The 22,624-nt window shown below is 43.1% G+C and overlaps 1 protein-coding gene across 1 annotated transcript in view; it reads left to right on the top strand.

The window, feature by feature from the left end:
- Cyfip1 (cytoplasmic FMR1 interacting protein 1) overlaps positions 1 to 21,967 on the top strand; it is a 68,932-nt gene extending 46,965 nt beyond the window's left edge. Inside the window, 8 exon segments of the mRNA XM_051148636.1 lie at positions 9,139 to 9,282; positions 13,545 to 13,635; positions 16,449 to 16,579; positions 16,930 to 17,002; positions 17,535 to 17,629; positions 18,491 to 18,729; positions 19,142 to 19,289; positions 21,583 to 21,967. Of these exon segments, the coding sequence (XP_051004593.1) occupies positions 9,139 to 9,282; positions 13,545 to 13,635; positions 16,449 to 16,579; positions 16,930 to 17,002; positions 17,535 to 17,629; positions 18,491 to 18,729; positions 19,142 to 19,289; positions 21,583 to 21,747 (1,086 nt within the window). The 3' untranslated portion in view covers positions 21,748 to 21,967.
- Positions 21,968 to 22,624: the final 657 nt, after the last annotated feature.

The following is a 22,624-nucleotide window of genomic DNA, read 5'->3' on the forward strand; positions in this document are numbered from 1 at the left end:
TGTGTTGGAAGCTTTTCTTCCCTGGTCTCTCATCGATTGTTGTGGGTCTGTCTCGGTTGTGTATATGCCTTTAGCTTAATTATCATAGACTCTACACGTCGAAGCATTTTTGTTTTGTTTTGTTTTTATTCTAGATTTTTCAGTTTTGTGTAATATAAATTTTCACATTATTCACTCACAATCCTCTGGATTTCACTAGGACCTGCTGTAAACTCCTTTTTCAGCTTTAATCTTATTAATTTTGGCTTTCTCTTTCTCTAAGTTAGTTTGGCTAGTACTTAGTTGATCTTGTTTTTTCAAAGAACCCACTGTTGGATGGGTTCTGTGTATTGTTCCTTTACTCCCCATTTAATAATTTCTACCTGATTGTTATTATTTCTTGCTGTCTGCTGGCTTGGGGATTGGGTTTGTCTTGTTTTTCTCAGATCTTGGGTTATTTGAGATCTTCCTGATTTTACTAAAAAGATTTACTTTATGGGCATGCATGTTTTGCCCATGTGTATCCGTGTGCACCATATGGGTGCCTGTTGAGGCCAGAAGAGGGCATCCGATCCCCTGGAACTGGACTCACAGATGGTTGTGAGCCTCCACAGACTTGGGTCCTACGCAAAAGCAGTAGCCACCCTTAACCACTGAGCTATTGCTCCAGCCCTGAGGTTTTTAGAACTGTTATATCTACATTATTAATTGTTCTCTTACTAATATGTAGTGACCTGTGCTAATTCTTCTGGTTAATTTTGCTTTGAAGTCTACATTAATAGAATTAACTATAATACTAGCTTGTTTTAGATTTTCATTGGTTTGATGGGTTGTTTTCTGTTTTCTGGCTCTCAGTTTATGTCTTTAAGTAGGTAGCAAGGTATGCTTCTTGAAGACATACACACAAAAATAAATAAATAGTTGGGTTTGTCTTTGTTTGCTTGTTTTTCGATACTGGGTTTCTCTGTGTATTCTTGGCTGTCCTGGACTTGCTTGGTAGATCAGGCTGGCTTCGAACTTACAGCAGTCCACCTGCCTCTGCCTCTGCCTCCTGAGTGCTGGGATTACAGGCATGTGCCACCACGCCTGGCCCTGGTGTTTTTCTTTTATAGCCTTTATTGTTTCTTTGCCTTACTTGTAATATTTTATGTGTAATATGTCAAGCAGAGGTTCTTCTTTGGTCATGTATTTCTAGTGTCTTAAATGCCTCTGTGTTTAAATGTCCATTTCCCTTGACTTGGCAAAGATGGCTCTATTATCCCATTGACTGGGTTCTTCATGCCTTTAGTGCTTATCTCAGCTCTTTCTCTCTGGTAGATTCTAAGTTTTGGCGTTTTAATCATATTGCTGAGCTGTTAGATGTTTCAGTCATGTTCATTGCTGATTCTTTTCTATGGTAGTGTTGAATGGTTTTGTTGACCTTGTGTTCATCCCTGCGTTCTTTCCGCTCTGCTCCGATTATCTGTTGCTGATCCTGACCTCTTTTGTTTTTTATGATTCATTGAGGTTTTAGTTTCTAACATTCTTACTTTCTTTTGAAAGTCTCTTTCCTTTCAGAATTTCCCTTCCTTTTTCCTGACTTTTTCACCACAGGTTTTCTCATCTATTTACATTACATTTTCCTCTATTGTGTTGTCTTTTCATAACCTAGATTGAATTCATCATCATCATCATTTTTATTTTTTTCTTTTCAAACTAACATTTGTATTTGAAAAAAATTTTTTTAATATGTATATCCATTTTGTCTGAATATTTGTATATGTATTACATGAATGCCCGGCACCTCTGGAGGTTAGAAGAAGGTGTCAGATCTCCTAGAACTAGAGTTATGGGAAGTTGTAAGCTACAGTGTGGATACTGGGAACTGAACTTTGTTATTTTTCAAGAGCAGCCAGTGCGTGTTACTGTTGAGCCTTATTTCCAGTCTCTTGGATTTATCTCTTTGTTTATCTGCTTTCATTTCCGTGATCTTTTTGTAAGGCAAACTTTTGGTATCTTTATCTGGAAGGAACTTTACCTGTTTCTGTATCTTTAAATTCAGTTGTTAGGGAACTGTGATCTTTTTGAGTCAGGCAGACTTGATTTTTCATATTTCTTATGTTTCTATGTTATGATTTGTGTGTCTCCTGGTTTGGATATATCCTCTGGTTTTATTTGAGGTTCTTCTAGTTTAGCAGCCTACTTTTGAACTTCAACACCACATACTGCCTATGAGGAAGAAAATACCAACATCATCAAACCATACAGGACAGAGATAGACTGAAAGTCAGTTTACAGCCCATTAACGTCAATGCCTGTAAAACAAAAAGGCAAAACTACTGTGGAGTGTACTATGAAGTTAAAAATTATTTGGGGGGGAATGTGTAAATTATAAATAAATGAGATAAAGGCAGATAAATACAGGAGAAGCAGGTTAAAAAAAACAATGAAGAGGAATGGCAAACAGCTTTAGAGATGGGAAGGGAAAAGAGTAATGGATTTTTAAAATGGAAAAAAAAGAACAAAAAAAGATTTCCTAATAATGAAAAAGTGAAAAAATTAGATATATATAAAAAGGAGAATAAAAATTGAAACCATAAGAATATTTACTTAAAACTAGTCAAAATGTTATTAATGTAGAAGGAAGTTTTTTTTTGAAAAAGGAAACACTTGACTATAAAAAGAAACCAAGGAAGCCGGGCGTGGTGGCGCATGCCTTTAATCCCAGTACTCAGGAGGCAGAGGCAGGTGGATCAATGTGAGTTCGAGGCCAGCATGGTCTACAAAGTGAGTACAGGACAGCCAAGGCTACACCGAGAAACCCTGTCTCGAAAAAACAAAAAAAGAAAAGAAAAAAAGAAACCAAGGAAAAATATATATGAAAATTTATGTGTCTCTGTGTGTGTGTGTATTCACTCATTATATGAATAGAAATAGTAAGTAAATAATACAAAGCATCAGCATTAAATAATACAACAAAGTAAAAATACTATTTAAAAGGTGCTTTAGTCCCTGGGTTTTTTAAATTTTTTATTTTCATTAATTAATTTAATTTTTCTTCTCAACAGACACCATGACCAAGGCAACTCTTTCAAAAGCATATAATTAGGAATTTGCTTATAGCGTCAGGAACTTAGTCCATTATCATCATGGCAGGGAGCATGGCAGCAGGCAGGCAAGGTCCTCGAAAAGTAGCTAAGAGCACAGGCCTGGAGTGGGCTTAGACCCTCAAAGCCCACCCCCAGTAACAAACTTCCTCCAGCAAGACCACACCCACTCCAACAAGGACACACTTCCTCATCCTTCTCAGAAAGTTCCACTTCCTCATGACTAAGTATTCAGATGTTTGAGCCTGAGCATCTAGGGGCCACTCTTATTCAAACCACCAAAAAACTCACGGGGTTTTTATAAATAGGACAAAATATTGGTGTGGCTTCTTCCTGATCCTCAGAAACTGGACATTGCCAATTGCATGCATGGGGAAGCCAATATTACATCTGGACATTACATGTTTGTTTAGATTGTTTGGGAGCAAGGGGGATGTGGATATGAGAGGACTGCTTGTGAGAGTCTGTTCTCCCTTTTTGCTGCATGGGCCCTGGGGGTTAGATCCCGGTTGTCAGGCGGGCCTCTACCCACTGAATCGTCCATCTCACTGGTCCTTTGCAACAGTTTTTAAGTTCTTACTGAAGGCATATTGGGAAAGTGTCTAATGTCCATCAGAGCTGTCTTCACCTTGGTGGAATCTCTTTTTTGCACACTAGGAGCCTCTGTTGATCACACTTAGCTTTACGGTCTCTGGGCAATGTTTTAGCTAGAAAGTGTCTTCCACGGGCATTAGGCACATGGGAAGCAAGCACAGCATTGAAGTGTGTGCAGAAAAAGGACCTATCGTCATGCTTTGAAAAAGGTGTGCTAACCACACTTAAGGAGTGTGGCTGTGGATTTTGTGTGCACTCTGGAACCCTCAAGTTCCCAGACCCCACAGCAGTCAACGACAGACTGGTGGCTCCTGGGTTAGATGCGTTTTCCATCAGGCTCAGAGCTGTCAACTTTGAGGGTTAGCTTCACTTGATGAGATCTGTTACAGGTGCCTGGGGTAGGGCAACCCTCCCCTGTGTGTTTCCCTGCCTAAGCCAAGTCTGCTACCACACAGACACACACACACACACAGACATTCATATTCTCTCTCTCTCTCTCTCTCTCTCTCTCTCTCTCTCTCTCTTTCATTGGAGTATGGTCTGGCGTGCCTTGTATTTGTTAATTGCATAACCCCTGAGATTCTCACTACAGGCTGTCATATACCCCAAATATTGCTGTTTAACCTTGCTTCCCTGTTTGACTAATAAACCCGATAGTGTGGGCAAGGCCAGAGGAAGGTAGGCATGGCGAAGGCTTTTGGGACAGAGAGGATCTTGGGAAGGAGAAGCAGTCAGGTACCAGTGGATGAAGAGGGAGCAGGATTGCCATGGGATAGGAAAGAGACACATGGGCCTAAGCAGGAACTCTGGAGTTCCACATGAAAGAAATGGCCCAGATGAACTACCTCAGCAAGTATTTTGGGATTATGGGTAGGAGGTAGCCAAAGAGAAATTATTAGAAGCTGATGGCATGGGATGGAGGTTAGAATATAAGGGAAGGTAGCTTTAGGGGTTAATATCTGTCATGCCCCAGGTGATAAAGCTATTCTAAAATATATCCTATGTCTTTGTCTTTATTGTTTGAGAAAGTGGATTAAATAATACCACCATAGTAATTATAAGCCTAATAAATAAGCATTTGTTAGGCCATACTTTTTTGTTGTTGTTTTTTGTATTTTTGTTTTTTGGAGACAGGGTTTCTCTGTGTAGCCTTGGCCATCCTGGACTCACTCTGTACTCCAGGCTGGCCTCGAGCTCACAGCGATCCGCCTGCTTCTGCCTCCCGAGTGCTGGGATTAAAGGCGTGTGCCGCCATCACCCGGCTATTAGGCCATACTTTTAAGCTAACAGCACTCTTCTTTTCTTGTTCTGATATTAAATATTGGGGTTTTTTTTTTCCCCCTCACTGTTGAACTTTTCATCAGTGTCAGGGCTTGTTCAACAAGCATATGTTCAGTGACTCCTGTGTTCTTGGACAGAGTCTGCAGGCAAGTCTGGGATAGGTGGGGCTTCAGTCTCCACAGAGCAGTTGCAGGAACTGAGGACCTGAGAGTCCAGCACAAGCCTGCACACAGCGCTCATGGATCCCAGACTGTTTGATCACCAGCTTGGTTTAGCTAGGGATGGCAGAGACTGCAGGAAATGGAAGACAATGCTGTTATGTATATAGAACAGTTGCCTGGTGCATGGCCTTGAATTCACATGTCTGTCTCCAACTTCTTACCTACAGAGACCCACCTCATAGGAAGGACATAAGAAATGTCCCTGCCTGCTGGGAGGGGGCTGGCAGTGGGACAAGGAGCATGGGCAGCGCCAGGAGACTTCGCTGCTCCATGCAGTGCTGTTCTCAAACACTGTGCTGTAGAGTGCAGCCACAGCAGGAGCAAATCGTGTGCGCTCAAGGCTAAGATTGACTTTAGTTCCAGGGATCCAAGCCAAACACTGTTCTTTAAAAACAAGCTTTTCAAGGTTATCAAGACAGATGAGGCCTGCGAGTCTCAGTTGGGTTCCTACTGCTGTGATAGAACACTGACCAAAAACAACTTGGGGAGAAAAGGGTTTTTTCAGCTTACACTTTGCCGTCACAGTCTACCACTGAAGGAAGCCAGGGCAGGAACTCAAGGCAGCAGCTAATGCACGGGCCATGGAGGAGTGCTGTTTATTGGCTTGCTCCCTGTGGCTTGCTCAGCCTGCTTTCTTACACACATCCGCACTAGCCTGGAGCAGCACCACCCACAATGGGCTGCCCATATCAAATCACTAATGAGGAAGATGCCTCACAGGCCTGTCTGTAGTCACATGGAAGCGCTTTCTCAGCTGTGGTTCCTTATTGTCAGGTAACTCGAGCTTCTGCTAAGCTCCAAAACCAAAACCAGGACTGCCCGCAAAGAGTAACACCTCTGTTACATCTGAGGAATGGAAGAAAAAAAAAAAATAGCTTGAGGGATTTTTTGGACTTTGTTGTTGTTGTTTGAGTCCGGGTCTCATGCCACATAGACTTTACTTGAACCTCCTCTGTGGCCCTTGAGCTGTTGATCTCTCTGCCACTGCTTCTTAAATGCTGCAGTTACAGGTGTTATCATTAACAGTGAGATGGCATGCGGCAGGTGATGATACGGAGAGATTTGTTTGAGGGAAGGGAAAGGGGGAGGAGTTAGGGCCTGAGTGAGCCATATGTGTGTGTGTGTGTGTGAAGGGGGGGGGGGGGGAGAAGGAGAAGCGGGCGCCCTTAGAGAATGTGCAAGGGTAAGAGAGCGATGGGTGGCGGGTTTGTCCTTTTATATCCTAGCCCTTGGCACACACCTGGTGGTGGGTGGCCTGTGATGATATCAGAGGTTGCTAAGCAACCTAGAGGCAGATCAGATAGCTAGCAGATCTGCTTGTAAGCTCACAATAGGCATGCACCCTGAGTCCTGGGATTACAGACATGCACCACTGTGCCTGGCCACAATGAACGTTTTACCAAGCAAAAATCTTACCCAGAATCCCATCTTTTGGAACAGTGGTGGACTGTAAGAAAGATCTTAGCCGGGCAATGGTAGCACACACCTTTAATCCCAGCACTCGGGAGGCAGAGGCAGGCAGATCTCTGTGAGTTCGAGGCCAGCCTGGTCTACAAAGTGAGTCCAGGATAGCCAAAGCTGCACAGAGAAACCCTGTCTCGAAAAGCCAAAAAGAAAACAAAACAAAGATCTTGAGAGATGAGTCTTCTCACCTGATCTGGTCATGCTTCTATCAGCTGTGTGTGATGTGATACAGGCAACATCTTTGCTCTTGGAGTGGTCCATGTAGGCAGGCCACTATGAGCAGCATAGGCTCAGACTGTTGTGCTAGGAGTCCATGACAAGTCCTTCATCTGTGATTCACCAGAAGGACTCAGGACTCATAGTCATTTATGTTCATGGCTGCAGTGTAATACAACAAGAGGACACAGCAGGGCCCACACAGGCAAAAGACATGTCAAATGGAGGTTAGTCTTCTTCGGAGGCTAAACAGACACGTCAAGTGTTTCTGCCCAGGGAGAAGGCGTCATCCAATCCTCAGGTCTAAGGCTTCCCTGGGCTGCGAGGTAAGCACATACAACATGTGTGACCAGCTCTGACTTCTGACACTTGTCAAAGTAGTTATTATACTATACATGCTTACATACGTGACCTAAATAAGCTTATATACCATGCTAGTTATGGGTTCCAGATGTAAGTAAGCCAGTAAAAGAATGAATATTTTAAGGAGTAAGCTCCTAGGGGTACACACAAGCCCTTCAGACGTGCTGTGCCTTTCCTGCACACTGGTGTTCATGTAGCCTTGACGAGGTTCTCATTGTATGCATAGGGCATGCTTAACAGTAGTAAGAGGAAGATGGACAGAGGGACCAAAAGTTCCAAGTGCAGATGCTGCCAACAGTAGACATAACAGATACCTTTATGAAGCCATATACTCAGAAATGCTATAGATGAACCAAAATGGAATTCTAAAAACTGTTTTCAATGGGAATGCAGTAGGAATGCAGGAAGAATGAAACAGAACAGGAAATAAAGAATAAGCAAGAAATAAAGAGAACAGTGGTTTGGTTTTTTTTGGTTTTTTGTTTTTTTTTTTTGTTTTTTTTTTTTTTTGAGAACAGTGGGTTTAACCTTACAATACCAGTGGGTAAATGTGTTAATTATAAACAGCCTAAGTACATTTAAAAGATAGAAATTGGCAGAATGGATTAAAAGACAATTGGGACCAGTGCACAGCCTATGGTAGATATGTTTACTGTGTGTGAGGTCCTGGGTTTCGTTCTCAGCAAAGAAACAAACAAAAATCCTTAGCTCTACAATATGCTCAGCCTGGCTCATTTTCTGTTAATGCTATCAGAAGGTAAAGGTGAGGATAGGGGAAAGGTATGTGGTACAAGTAGCAGTCAGAACAAAGCAGGTGTGGCTACATTAATAAAGGACAAGCTAGACTTCAGAGCAAAGGATGTTACCATGGAAGAAACTCAAGATATACCCGTCCTGTATGTTTATATGCCAGTGAGAGCTTCTATACAGAAACAGAAGCCAAATTTTTAAAAGAAGAAATGCGGCCCTTCACAAGGTGTACACAAGAACACCAACTCTTCTCTCAGTGTTGAGACAAGATGAGGAGCAATGAAGAACTGAACCTCAACACTCCACAGCAGCAGGATATGCTTTTCATATATATGTGTGTGTGTGTGTGTGTGTGTGTGTGTGTGTGTGTGTTATATATATGTATATATATTCATTATGTATAGTGTTCTGCCTGCATGTACACCTGCAGGCCAGAAGAGGGCATCAGAGCACATTGTGAGCCACCATGTAGTTGCTGGGAATTGAACTCAGGACCTCTGGAAGAGCAGTCAGTACCCTTAACCTCTGAGCCATCTCTCCAGCCCAGGATATGCTTTTCAAATGGCCATGGAAATTCACCAGGCTAGACCATATCCTGAGCCACAAAATAAACTTTAACAAACTTAAGGCTGGAGTTGAAGTCATACACGCAGCAAGTTCAAACTAGAAATTAATTTTTAAACGTTAGGACAGATTGTGGAAGTGGCTCTGGGGTAAGAGTGCTTCCTATGCAAACATGAGGGATCTGAGTTCAAGTCCCCAGCACCTACGCTGTAACATGGAGATAGAGGGGCTGTCACCCCAATGCCATGAGAGGGAAGGAACTGGCAAGCCAAAGAAGTTTTAAGGGAAATTTAGCCCTTTCATTAGGGACCTCCCTGATCTCCGTACCTGGTCCTTCCACAAGGTTAGGGGCCCTTCCTGCATGAAAATCTTTTGTCACCTGCTCCTGGGAACTGCTCCTATCACCTCCAGAATACTTCCTGCCTCCCTAAGAGGACAGCCTCCACTCGTCCCATTAGTTTCTCTGCTTACAGTTTGCTCTCAGGAAGGGTGAAAACCTCTGCATGTAAGAAAGCGAGGCTGTGTATGTTATAAGGAAAGCCGCTGGTTCTCTTAATCCAAACGCCATCGGAATGAATGCATGAGAACCGTGTTGACAACTTTGTCCTCTTTTCCCCCAGGCTTTGAACCTAGCCTACTCCAGCATTTATGGCAGCTACCGGAACTTCGTGGGGCCTCCTCACTTCCAAGTCATCTGCCGGCTGCTTGGCTACCAGGGCATTGCAGTGGTCATGGAAGAGCTGCTGAAGGTTGTCAAGAGCCTGGTGAGTTTTCCTGGAATGCGTTTTCCCTGTCACATGGGTTCAGTGGGGTGGATGAAGCCAGCCATGGGCGTCTTCTCTTTCTCTCTGGGCTACGAGTCTCTTAACAGACAAATGCTTCAACTTAGCTTCAGACACTTTTCCTAACCAAAGAGAATGGTTCTTCTGGATATAGGGGTATGTCACTGTCCTACCTGCTTCTCACAAGGCTTGAGGCAGGAGTTCTGCTTGAACCCAGGAGAACATGACAAGACCCTGTCTCCTTAGAATAATACCCCAGCCCCCCCCCCCAAAAGGAAAGATGGACGTATATTAGACCAATTGGTAGTTTTTTGGGTGTTTTGTTGTTGTTGTTTTTTCCCTGCCTTTCTGAGATACAGTCTCACTGTATTCAGCATAAGCTGACCTCAGTCATCAACCATCCAGCCTTGCCCTCTAGATTTTCTGGTATTATAGGCTTGCACCACCATACCAGGCTTTAGGAATGTTTACTAACCAAAATAGGATCTTTATTATAAGATAATATACTATCTTCTTATATGCAGAAGTGATCCCTGTCTTATCATAGACCACATTGTTAGCCCAGTCTTGTGGTGGATAAATCCAGAACAGAAGACAGAAGGCCTAATCGGAGATGCTTGCTGCAGTCTGGCTTCTCCAGTTTCTTTCTTTCTGTTGGCAGTTGTCTGTGATCTCATATGTAGATGCTGGGAACCAAAGGAAGGTCCTCTGGAAGAACAGCAAGTGTTCTTCATCACCGAGCCATCTCTCTAGCCCCCAACTCTGCAAAAAAATTCTTGTTTCTATTTGTGAAGTGTGAGTTTCCAGCAAGCATTTGGGTTGAAGTAAATGAGCAGAGCATATTGACCACAAGAGCTTTAACTTTACAGACCCTTGAGCATTTATGGTGGGCAGGGATAGCCACTATAAGGATGCTGGGGTTGAGAGGCATTCTTCACAAGTGCTACAGAGAGAAGGCTCCTGGCAGATGCAAGCGAGCTGCACAGTTAATTAGTGAGGCAAGTGGTGATGTGTTCTGGTTCTGGTGACTAATGTGACTAATGGCCTTAGGTACACGTGTGTAACTTCAGAGTGAAGTCAGGCTGGTACTTATGTCACCATCTGCACAGAAGCCTGTCTTGGCATTACTGTTGCTATGGTGAAGCACCATGACCAAAAGCAAGATGGGAAGGAGTGGGTTTATTTGGTGTATACTTCCCTATCACGTCATCATCAAAGGAGGTCAGGACAGGAACTCAAATAGAGCAGGAGCCTGGAGGCAAAAGCTGAAGCAGAGGCCATGAAAGGGATGGAAGGGGAATGATGTCATTTGTAGGCCACGGTGGACTTGTGGTTTTTGTTCATAATCTCTCCTGTCTTTCTCCCAGTCTCTCTTGTCTCTCACTCCCTCCCTCCTTCCCATCTCTCTCTCTCTCTCTCTCTCTGTGTGTGTGTGTGTGTGTGTGTGTGTGTGTGTGTATCCATGCAGAGGCCATATGAACTTGGGTCTTTATGTGTGTGTGTGTGTATCCATGCAGAGGCCATATGAACTCAGGTCTTTATGTGTGTGTGTGTGTGTGTGTGTCCATGCAGAGGCCATATGAACTCAGGTCTTTATATGTGTGTGTGTGTGTGTGTGTGTGTGTGTGTGTGTGTGTGTGTGTGTGTGTGTATCCATGCAGAGGCCATATGAACTCGGGTCTTTATATTTTCAGAGCAGACACTCTAACCCACAAGCCATCTATATCCCCTGTTCCCACCTTCTTCTGAGGAAGACAGAGTACTGTTCTGGAATGGAACTAACCAAGAAGTCTAAACTGGATGCCCAATAAACCTTGGGGAACCACCTCTTTTTGTCTCACTGGTGTTAAAATTGCAAATGTGCTACATGCCCTGGTTTTGTTTTGTTTGTTTTTGTTGTGTTTTTCATTACAGGGTTTCTCTGTGTGGCCTTGGCTGTCTTGGACTCACTTTGTAGACCAGGCTGGCCTCGAACTCACAGAGATTCGCCTGCCTCTGCCTCCCAAGTGCTGGGATTAAAGGTGTGTACCACCACCACCTGGCTTGCTTTGTTTTGCTTTGGTGTTTTGTTTTGTTTTGTTTATTTGTTTTTTGTTTCTCTCTTTTTTTGTTTTGTTTTTTAATGTGTGTTTTCAGACTTGAACTTAGATCTTCATTCTTGCATAGTAGATATTTTATGGACTGAGTTATCATCTCATCCCACATAATTTCTTTCTTTAAAAAAAAAAGATTTATTTATTTATAATTATGTATACAGTGCTCTGCCTGCATGTACACCTGCAGGCCAGAAGAGGGCATCAGATTACATTATAGATGGTTGTGAGCCACTATGTGGTTGCTGGAAATTGAACTCAGGACTTTGGAGGAGCAGTCAGTGCCCTTAACCTCTGAGCCATCTCTCCAGCCCAATTTATTTCTATTATTCACTGAAAGAGAATGTTTGAACATCTTCAGTGGCTTCTCCTTACTTGCTTATTTTACTTATTTATTTCATTATGATGCTAGGAGTTGAACTTAAGAGTCTTAGAAATGCACTCTATCATTGAGCCCGAACCTTCTCTATTTCAATTACCTTTTTTTGTTTGTTTGTTTGTTTTTGGTTTTTTGAGACAGGGTTTCTCTGTGTAGCCTTGGCTGTCCTAGACTCACTTTGTAGACCAGGCGGGCTTCAAACTCACAGTGATCTGCCTGCTTCTGCCTCCTGAGTGCTGAGATTAAAGGCGTGCACCACAAGGCCCACCTTAATTACCTTTTTAAAAGACTGTATTTCTTTAGGTTTCTTTTACTGTTAAGTATATATTTTCATATTTTACATGATCTGCCCATGTTTTAGTTAAGGTTTCTGTTGCTGTGATAAAACAGATAACCAAAACAACTTAGGGAGGAGAGGATTTTAGCTTTTATATCCCCATCAGCCTGTCACTGAAGGAAGTCAGGGCAAGAACTCAGGGTAGGAATCTGGAGGCAGAAACTAATCTGAAGAAGTGCTGCTTCCTGGCTTGCTCAGCCTGCCTTCTTATAGCACCCAGCTGCTACCAGCTGGGCCCTCCCACATCAACTGTCAATCAAGAAAATGCCCTATCGACTTGCCTACAGGCCAGTATTAATGGAAGCATTGTCTCCGTTGAGTCCATCTTACTACATGACTCTAGCTCGTTTTAAGTTGACATCAAACTATGTTATACAGCCCATTTGTGACTAGAAAGTTTGAATCTGAATTTGGGGCCAGCTGAGTACAGCCTCAATCCATCAAAGAAATGATATTTTCTTGAAGTTAACATGTAGCAAAAGCTAACGCAACTCTGAGAAGTTGTAGAGCTATATAACATATACGTTATATTAAGGATTAATGACTTAGTTACTGTTCTGTTGCTGTGAGGAGACACTGTGACCAAGGCAACTCTTATAAAATGAAGCATTTAATCAGGGGCTCGCTTACAGTTTTCAGAGGGTTAATCCATTGTTACGGCAGTGAGTGAAGGAGCACTTGGGCAGGCATGGTGCTGGAGAACTAGCTGAGAGCTTTGCATCCTGATCTGCAGGCAGCAGGCAGAGGGAGCAACACACTGGGCTTGCCATGGCCTAAAGTCTAACCCCATCAACACATTTCCTCCAACAAGGCCACACCTCCTAATCCTTCTAAACTTTTTCAGATAGCCCAGCTTCCTAGTGACAAAGCTTTAAAATAGATGCGCCTATAGGGACCATTCTTATCCAAACCACTACACTTCACTAGAATGTAGAAGAGTTTGGTTCTGTACAGGTGTGACCATAGGAGCCACTCACACCCTGTGGACTGATCTGCCCCCAGAGTACTTGCAAGTTGGAGAAAAAATAAAATAAAAAAAGGACTACAGAGTTCTTATAGTTGAACACAAAGGTCACATGATCTACCCTGGAAGCCATCCTGTCAAATAGTCCTGTGAGGGCTCTTGCCCCTCCAGCTGCTGGTACTCTTGGTGTTGACAGTGGGTCAGCATGGAATCTACATAGGGGTGTGACCTCTTCTGCTCTACTTCCTGGCCACGTGTGTCTTAGAAGGAGAGGTGTGGTTTAGTCATCTCTATAGATAGCTGGTAGAGGTTGCTCTTTTCACAGGTGGGATTTCATTCTCCAGCCAAACTGACTCTACAGTCCTGGTCCTAACTGTATTTTGCTAGTGGCCTAATTTTCAGAGCACACAGTCACCACGGCCTTCCATGGGAATGGAGGGTGACAGCTAACACAGCCTTTATCTCTTGCAGCTGCAAGGCACAATTCTGCAGTATGTGAAAACTCTGATGGAAGTGATGCCTAAGATCTGCCGCCTTCCTCGACATGAGTATGGCTCTCCTGGTGAGTAAGGGTGTCTGCAGTACCCCTCATGAGTGCACCCCTCGAGAGGAGGGAATCCAGTTGGAAGCAATTGAGAAGGATCAGACTTGAAAGAAGTGTAAGCCAGAGTTTGCCTGTTGAGAGTAGAACAAACAAATACACCTTACGAATGGGGAGCAGGCACATGGACAGGGAGTTACCTTGGGGTCTCCGCTTGCAGTAAAAAGAACTGAGGAACCCATTTTGTCAGCCAGCAAAGATTGTTATACTGGGGTATTGAACACATTGTTATCCCAGATCCTGAAAATAATCACCTATCAAGAAAGGTAGAAGGAGCTTAACCACCAGATCCTATTGCCCTCTTGAGCTTAATGGGGAGAAAAACATCCAAAGCTGCCACAGGGCCCAGCTCCCTGTACCCTCCCTCTGGCCTCTTACCCATTAGATAGTCTTGTTGGTCTGGAAAACATTCTGCCCTATCTGGCTCATGGGCTGTGAGAACTTCACCCAAAGTCCTTAGATGCTCACTTCTGGATCAGTTTACATGCCTTGCTGCGAGCTACTGAGGCCATCCAAATAAATATCCATCATGATCGCAGTATTGTTTTAGGAATAAGCTCAGCACTATGAACTTTTGTCACTTAAGAGTGCATTTTTTTTTTTTTTTAGCTCGGGTGGTGGCGGCGGCAGCACACGCCGTTAATCCCAGCATGGTCTACAGAACTCCAGGATAGCCAGGACTACATAGAGAAACCCTTTCATGAGAAGGGGGTCAGGGCTCTTTTATAAACTCTTAATGTTAATATTCTCTCCAAAGATGGCATCAGTTGGTTATTTCTGTATCACTGTGATCAGATGCTTCTAAGAAGAAACTTAGGGGAAGAGAGACTTATTTTAGCTCAGTTTCAGAGGATTCTGTTCATGAACACTTGCTCCATGTTTTGAGGCAAAAATGTCACGATGGCAGGATCCTATTGAAGAGGCTGCTTGCCTTCTGGAAGACAGGAGGCAGAGAAAAGCATATAGAAGAGTCCAGAGCAAAATATAGTACCCAAAGATATGCTCCCAAGTGACCTGCTCCCTCTAACCAGGCCCCATCTTACCTAACCTCCTAGTAATGCCATTATTAGATGAGACAGGGTTTCTCTGTGTAGTCCTGGCTGTCCTGGACTCACTTTGTAGACTAGGCTGGCCTCAAATTCACATCGGTCACCTGTCTCTGCCTCCCAAGTGCTAGGATTAAAGGTATGCGTCACAATGCCTGGCTGAATTTGTTCATTAGATCATCATAAACTAGTCATCTGAAAGCACATACACATACCCATGGAGGAATGCTTCACTACTGTTTCCCACATGCTCCTCTACCTTGTTAACATACTTGGGCCAACACGTGACTAACTCATGCTGCCATCCTGGTGAGTAACCTGCTGATGCGGCTGATACAGTTGCCATTTGAGGAATGACTCTGCTGTTATGCCCAGACCTCAAGATCCCCAGAGACCACCCAGGAGACACTTCTGATACAAATGCACAAGGGTCATTTACTCAAGGCCAGACAGGGACTCCCTCCCTCACTGACACAGTGGCGAAAATGTGTGGTTTTTATAGGTTTTAGACAAAGAAATGGGTTTTACAGTATATGATTGGATGACATTTGAACAGATAGATATGTCTGTCTCTGATTAGCTGTTGTTATGCGCTAGACCATTTGAGGTTAGTTTGGACAGCAGAAAGTATATCTGGATTCTGGGTACTTTCCCAAAGTGAGCTGATTGGCTGTTGCTGGGTGAGTACCTAAGGAATGTAAGGTCAGGTTCATTTGTGGTTGAAGTAACCTGGTGCAGGGACTTTTACCAAGACCTGGAGGTGTAAACATTTTTTTTTTCCTTAGAGAATAAACACTGGCTCCCTCATCCAGGGAGTTCTTTCTGGGCTATAGTTGGAGGTCTTTTGTGATGCAATGGAGTCTGGTAGCCCTTTACCAGAATGGAGTTTGTCAGACTACACACTGCCATCATAAAAGAAAATAACCAGTGTGGCCCTGGCTCAGAATAATCCTATTTCAGTTCACTGACAGAAAGAAGATGGAAATTTGAATGCTGAAGAGGAAGCATTAGATCAGACAAGTCTTGATAGAACAGAAATCAGTAGTTCAAAGAATTAATTTTTGTTTACGCTTGTTAAGGGATGACCCAGACGAAAAGGTCTTCCCTACACTGGGTAGCTGACAAGTGGGAGATGGTCTCTCTCTGAGCTGGGCAGAAAAGTGGATCCTTGAGAAGACGTTCAGGGATGACCTGTGTCTTACATGGTTTGAAGTGTGTTAAATCCAACTTTGTTCTTAGGGTAGTTGGAGCTCTAACAAGGTTGTCTTAGTTGCCTGTCCATTTTTGACCAGGTCAGCATTGTATGTATGACTCAAGTTAGCCATATTGGCTTTGTCCAGACATTAGCAAAGATGACCAGTATGCCAAGTTTTCCCACCAGTATGAAGTTAGCTGCAGGGTGTTTTATACTCTATCAAATTAGACATACTACTTTCTATGCCTGTAGAGATAGATTGAGTTTATCAAATGCCTTATCTGAATCCACTAGAGATGTTGCTCTGGACTCTTTTATTCTTCTGGTATGGTGACACTGTCACCATAGCCTCTGAACATACGGAGTTGACAGAGAAGGGTATCAAAGGCTAGATCTTGCAGTCTGTCAAGAATATGCCAGGTGATATAAACCACTGTTGCTGGAAGGATGTGCAATCTCCATAACCAGGCAGTGCAGACTGGCAGGTGCAAGTACTGTTCCTGAAACCCTGACACTCGCTTCTGCTGCCACAGGCATCCTCGAGTTCTTCCACCACCAGCTGAAGGACATTGTGGAGTATGCAGAGCTGAAAACAGTATGCTTCCAGAACCTTCGGGAAGTGGGAAATGCAGTCCTCTTCTGTCTGCTAATTGAGCAAAGCCTGGTGAGTTCTCAGTTCAGCCCATCCTAGTTGGGCCAAGGATGTTCACTGCTGGTGACAAAGGGTTTTTGTTTTTGCCCCTTGGGAGCTCTTTACTAAGGGTATAAGTGGGAAGTGCTGTGAAGTATCTTTTTTTTTCTTCTTCACATGTTTATTGGTTCCCTATATTTGGAAAACAAGGATATGTTTCTTTGTTTCAAGAATGTTTTTCCAGTGGACCAGAGAAACATCAATGGGGACTATTCAGTGTTTATTTGATTCTAGGCGGGGAAAGTGTAGTGTTTCTGCACCAGACCTTTGTAGTCTTTTTCACTATGATGCGCTTCCTGGGATGACTTTCTCTACTGTTTTAGTCTTTAGAAGAAGTCTGTGACCTGTTGCACGCAGCCCCTTTCCAGAACATCTTGCCTCGTGTCCATGTAAAAGGTGAGTCGGAACCAGAGTTCCCACTGCACTTGGAGGACTCGTACTTCCACTGTGCAGCCAGAGCAGAAGGCCAGTGTTCAGTTATGGTGGTGCCTGTTCAGTCACAGCCAGCAAATCCCTGTGGGGGGTGTCTAAGTTGGTTAGAACACAGAAATGGGGAAGTGGAGATAATAAGAAAGAACGACCAGTAAGTTGGCAGTTGCCATAGTGGATGAGGAGTAAAGAGGTTCACTGTACTGTTTTGCTTTAGATCACATTGATAATTTGCAGTGAGTTTTGAAAACTGCACATTAAATATAAACTCTTCCATGGCCCCTCATTCTGTTGACTGATGACTGCATGGAAGTTACACTAGATGAAGCTGAAAGCAGATTCTAAATGGTTACATTGCATAAGTAAATCTGTTAGCTTGAATTAAAGTTGCGAATGAGCTATTTTAACATATCACATATTTTAGTATATTACAATATCCTCTTTGCAACGAGGCTCTGCATCTATGGAGTTAACTGAATCTTTAAATTTTCCAATACAGAGGGGGAGAGAGTTGAAGCCAAAATGAAAAGACTAGAATCCAAGTATGCCCCACTGCATCTTGTCCCACTGATTGAAAGGCTGGGGACCCCACAGGTAAGGGGTGCTGTAGGTGCTAGGGATGGTAAACTGGGTGGAAATCCACATTAGACCAGTATACAGGTTGGAAACAGCCAGAAGTTATCGTGAGGTCAAAAATCCATCTGGACTAGGGGTGAGGTGGGGGGAGCCCTGCTGTAGGAGGTTGGCAGGACTGGAGATGGTATATACAATGGGCTTACCATTGATCTCAGAAACAAAGGTACACTCAGATGTTACCTGTTGTCATAAACAAAGCTTTTTGTTTTGTCTTGTTTTGTTTTGTTTTTTGAGACAGAGTTTTTCTGTGTAGGCCCTGGCTGTCCTGGATCAGGCTGTCCTAGAACTCATAAAAATCCCCCTGCCTCTGCCTCCCCAAGTGCTGATTAATAGTGTGTACCACCACCACCAGGCTGAACAAAGCTTTTTAAATAGGGTTTCTTCTTAGAAGAAATCACAACAAAAGCAAGGTATCAGAGTGAAGTTTACCTTAGGTCTGGCATACTTCACTGTTGGCACCACTGCCATATTGAACTAGGACTTTGACAGACACCATTTTGGAGCATTATTGGCTTCTACCCATTAAATGCTGGTAGATTCTGTGTATGTGTCTGTGTGTGTTCACCAGAAATATCTTTCAAACTTGCCATATAACCTGGAGGCAAAGTTGCTTATAGTTTAGAATTGCTGTACTTCACTTTTTTTTTTTTTAATCTTTAGGACATAGGTAATTGCTGATATATAGCCTGTTGATGTGCGCAAAATCCTCTTCTGCCAGCTTAGCATTTTCTAGTACATCATTAGTAGACCTGGTGGTAGTTAGTTTTTAGTCCTTTAGTGTTCTGTCATGGCTTGTAATACTCCACGTACTTTTTGCAGCAAATTGCAATCGCAAGAGAGGGGGACTTGCTGACCAAGGAGCGGCTCTGTTGTGGTCTGTCCATGTTTGAAGTCATCCTGACACGGATCCGGACCTTTCTGGATGATCCCATCTGGCGCGGGCCTCTGCCCAGCAATGGGGTTATGCATGTGGATGAGTGTGTGGAGTTTCACAGACTGTGGAGTGCCATGCAGTTTGTTTACTGCATTCCTGTAGGGACACACGAGTTTACAGTGGAGTAAGTGTGCGTGTTCTGTGACTCTTCAAAGAGTGGGAGAATTAGTAGGGGAGGTGGCTGATGGAAGAGTGAGTGTGAAGACAGCACAGATGACAGTGCACAAACACTGCACTGGTCTAATGCCACTGAAGTGGGGTTCCTTTTGTGGTGTCAAAGAAATGACTCAGGTTTAGTATCTGGGAGTTGTGAATTCAAAGCAACTGGAGGCAAATTGGGCTATTTCTGGGTGGAATGCAAGGGGAACCCAAAATTGGCATTATCCAAAATTGGAAAATTGCTTGTGCTAGCCAGTTTCCTGCCTGATAATCTGTGTGGACAAAGGAATGAATGTGGCCTGATCATTGACATCTGGAGACAGACTGAGAGTCTGCCTGTTTGCCCATTCTCTCTGTTGCTTGGCCCTTCCTCACAGGCAGTGTTTTGGAGACGGGCTCCACTGGGCTGGCTGCATGATCATTGTACTTCTTGGACAGCAACGGCGTTTTGCTGTGTTGGATTTCTGCTACCATCTCCTCAAAGTTCAGAAACATGATGGCAAAGATGAGATTATCAAAAATGTGGTATGTTGACAATATTTAATACATTGGTCTTGGGAGAAATGCGTTTTATCCTAACATAAAATTCAAGTTTGAATATGAAGCAATCTAAACAAGCTACCCAGAAAGTTTGTTTCTTAAATCTGTCCTGTTTCCCTTTTCTAAGGTAATCAGCTCTACTTACCTACATTTTCTGATGTTGGCATAGTCTTCTAATCTTATGGCTTCCAAATCATGGTGTGCTTTTACAACTTTTATTAGCTTCATTTTATGAAGTTCCCCATAACTGAATTATAGAAAATACTCATTGTGTTCTCTGCCACTGTGTTCTCAAATATGTTCTCTACTCTTTTAGAACACTGTTAAGCTTTTTCTGCTTTCCATGATTTACTCTCGTGTTCGTAAGTTTCAGTTGCTCCCAGAACTAATCACAGTAGGCTTAACGACAGAATACCACCAGATTGTCTCACTCTTTAACTCTGCACAGTTCAGCTGACTCTCCTACTTAAGTCTCACAAGGCTAAAAGGAATGTGCTTGCCCTGGAGGCCCTGAAGGATGAAAGTGCTTTCAGTCTCCTTAGTCACTGGCTAAATTCAATTTCTTGTAATGTAGAAAAAAGGTTAACTGCTGTCAGCTCATTTTAGAAAAATTTTCTAATTTATTCTAATTTATTAAGATTACATCCCGATTGTTATCCCCCTCACTTGTATCTTCCCATTCCCACCCTCCCTCCCTCCCTCCCTCTTGTGTCTCAATCCCCTCCCCTAGACCTCTGACAGAAGGGGACCCTTTCCTCCACCATATGACCACAGCCTATCAGGTCTCATCCAGATACCCTGCTTTCCCTTCCTCTCTGTGCTGCCAGGCTTCCCTGCCAAGGGGAACTGATCAAATCAGGGGCACCAGAGTTCATGTCAGAGGCCCATGCTCCTCCCACAACCATGGAGAATGAGCTGTCCATTGGCTAGATCTGAACAGAGGGTCTAGGATTACTGTGTGCATTGTCCTTGGTGGGTCTAACAGTTTATGCCTTGATGGTCTCCTTAATCTTTTGGGTCTTTCCATTCTCCGCCCCCCCCCTCCTCCATTTTTCTATACCATTCTCGCCCAGAGTCCAGCAGGGAGTCCCAGCATCTGTGGTGATCTCCCACTAGGTGGAGTCTCTCAGAGGATGTCTATGTTGGGCTAATATGGTTTCTATATGGCCCTTTTAAGCAACAGGTGACCACCCACTTTTGCCACATCTTTCCTGTCAACAACTTAATAAACTTTTCTGCTTAGATTATTGCACTGGGTCTGCCCAGACAATCCAGGGGCTCTCTTGAAGTTCCTAAAGAGAATATCCACAAGTGCAAAGGAATTTAATGTCTGATAGGTTGTGCTAGTTTCCATACCTTCATTTCATTGGCTCTCTCGAATACAGCCTGAGTATTTTCTTCTGTTGTGTCTTAGAAGTAACTAATTCATTTCAGGCTAAGTTAGCTGGGATTTTTTTACTTTCAAGTTTAATTTTCCTCAATCTAAATTTGGTTCTTACAATCTTGGCAGGAATACTTCAACTGCAACGTTCCCTGCTTGTTATTTTAAATTCTAATTCTGATATTTGAAGGCCTTGGAATTAGGCATGTAAAACTCTCATATCCTTGTGTCACAAGCCTCTATTTAAATGTCTCTGTTGAAGATTTGCTGTTGTTTGCTGATGGCTGTTACCCTGTGGGTTATTAGAGCTTCTCGTGAAGTCTCTACATGTAGACAAGGTGGTCTCTTCATTCTAGTCCACTCTTCTCACCTTTACCGTCTGTGTGGGCCAAACCAGCAATGCTTTCAAGTTCTGTCTCATCTTTATCCAAACTTATAGAGAAGATTCAAAGCCTCTTCTCCCTAGGGACTGTTAAACTAGAAAAACTTGTATTTTATTAGTTTATAGGTCTTTGCATACTAAGCATATTATGATCATGTTAATATTCCAGCTTTTGGCTCCTAAGTTCTTTTTGTTTGCTTTTCGATTTTGGGGAGGAAAGGGTCACCCAGCAAGACCTGGAACTCACTGTGTACCTAGGCTGGCCTTGAACTAACAGGAAACCTGCTTCATTCTGAGTAGTAGAATACTGGCATAAGCACCACTCCTGGCCAATTGACAACTTTTACAGGTCTATACTTACCAGTACTAAAATTAAAGTAGATTTAAGTTGAAAATGTATTATTTGTTCCAATAGTGATATCAGAAAGACGGCAGAGATCAATATAATTTTTTGTAATTTTTCTGAAATTGAACCCTTGCATTTAAAGCACAATAAATGACTGATCTAATTGTAGCCATTGAAGAAGATGGTGGAGAGGATTCGCAAGTTCCAGATTCTCAATGATGAGATCATCACTATCCTGGACAAGTACTTGAAATCTGGCGATGGGGAAAGTACACCTGTGGAACATGTACGCTGCTTCCAGCCACCCATCCACCAGTCCCTAGCCAGCAGCTGAGGGCTGAGCTCACAGCATCCAGTAACTGATGCATGTTTGTCTTTATGTAAACTATATTCAAATTTTTAGGGTCTATTTTCCATTATGTCTGAACCTACTTAAAGGGGGTGGTTTTTGATCTGAAAGCTTAACTTTATAAAACTTACTTATTTTTCTATACTAAAACTGTATATGCCTTTGGAATTGGAAAGTCTGAGAATACTGGTTACTACTTACTGCCATTTCATGTTAGGTGTGAAATGTGGATTCCCTCATTATCCTATAAGAAGCATACTACCAACTAATTCTATTAAAGTATGAATCCCCTACCAATTACCATTAAATTTAACTACTAGCTTTGTTTAGAGATTTTGTGGTAATCTTTTAGGAAATCTTTTCTAAGTCATTGTTCCGTTTTACGCCAAGATAGTGAAATCGTTTCCTCTGTTTCCACTACGTCTAATAGTGAGTCTGATTTGTGAGATAGACTTAAAAAATTAGAGAAATAAAAAATAATGAAATCTATTAGTGTTCGTTCATTGGCATGGGCAGGATGGTCCCTGTGCATACTCACGTTTCATAGAGTGGGTTCTGTAAGTAGGACAAGATTTTAACATCTTTCTTCTTCTCTTTTTCTTTTTGGTTTTTGAGACAGGGTTTCTCTGTGTAACAAGTCCCGGCTGTCCTGGATTCACTCTGTAGAACTAGCCTCGAACTGACAAAGATCCTCCTCCTCCTGCCTCTGCCTCCAGAGTGCTGGGATTAATGGCTTGTGACAACTAGCACGCATTTAACTCTACATTCAGGGTTAGGCAGGGAGGAAATGAAAGCCAGCGAAATGTGGACAACAGTCTGGGGGGAAAATGAGTGGGCACTTCAAAAAAGGGACTGGGGAGAA

The sequence above is a fragment of the Acomys russatus genome, chromosome 7, assembly GCF_903995435.1.
Source record: "Acomys russatus chromosome 7, mAcoRus1.1, whole genome shotgun sequence".
Classification (NCBI taxonomy): Eukaryota; Metazoa; Chordata; class Mammalia; order Rodentia; family Muridae; genus Acomys; species Acomys russatus.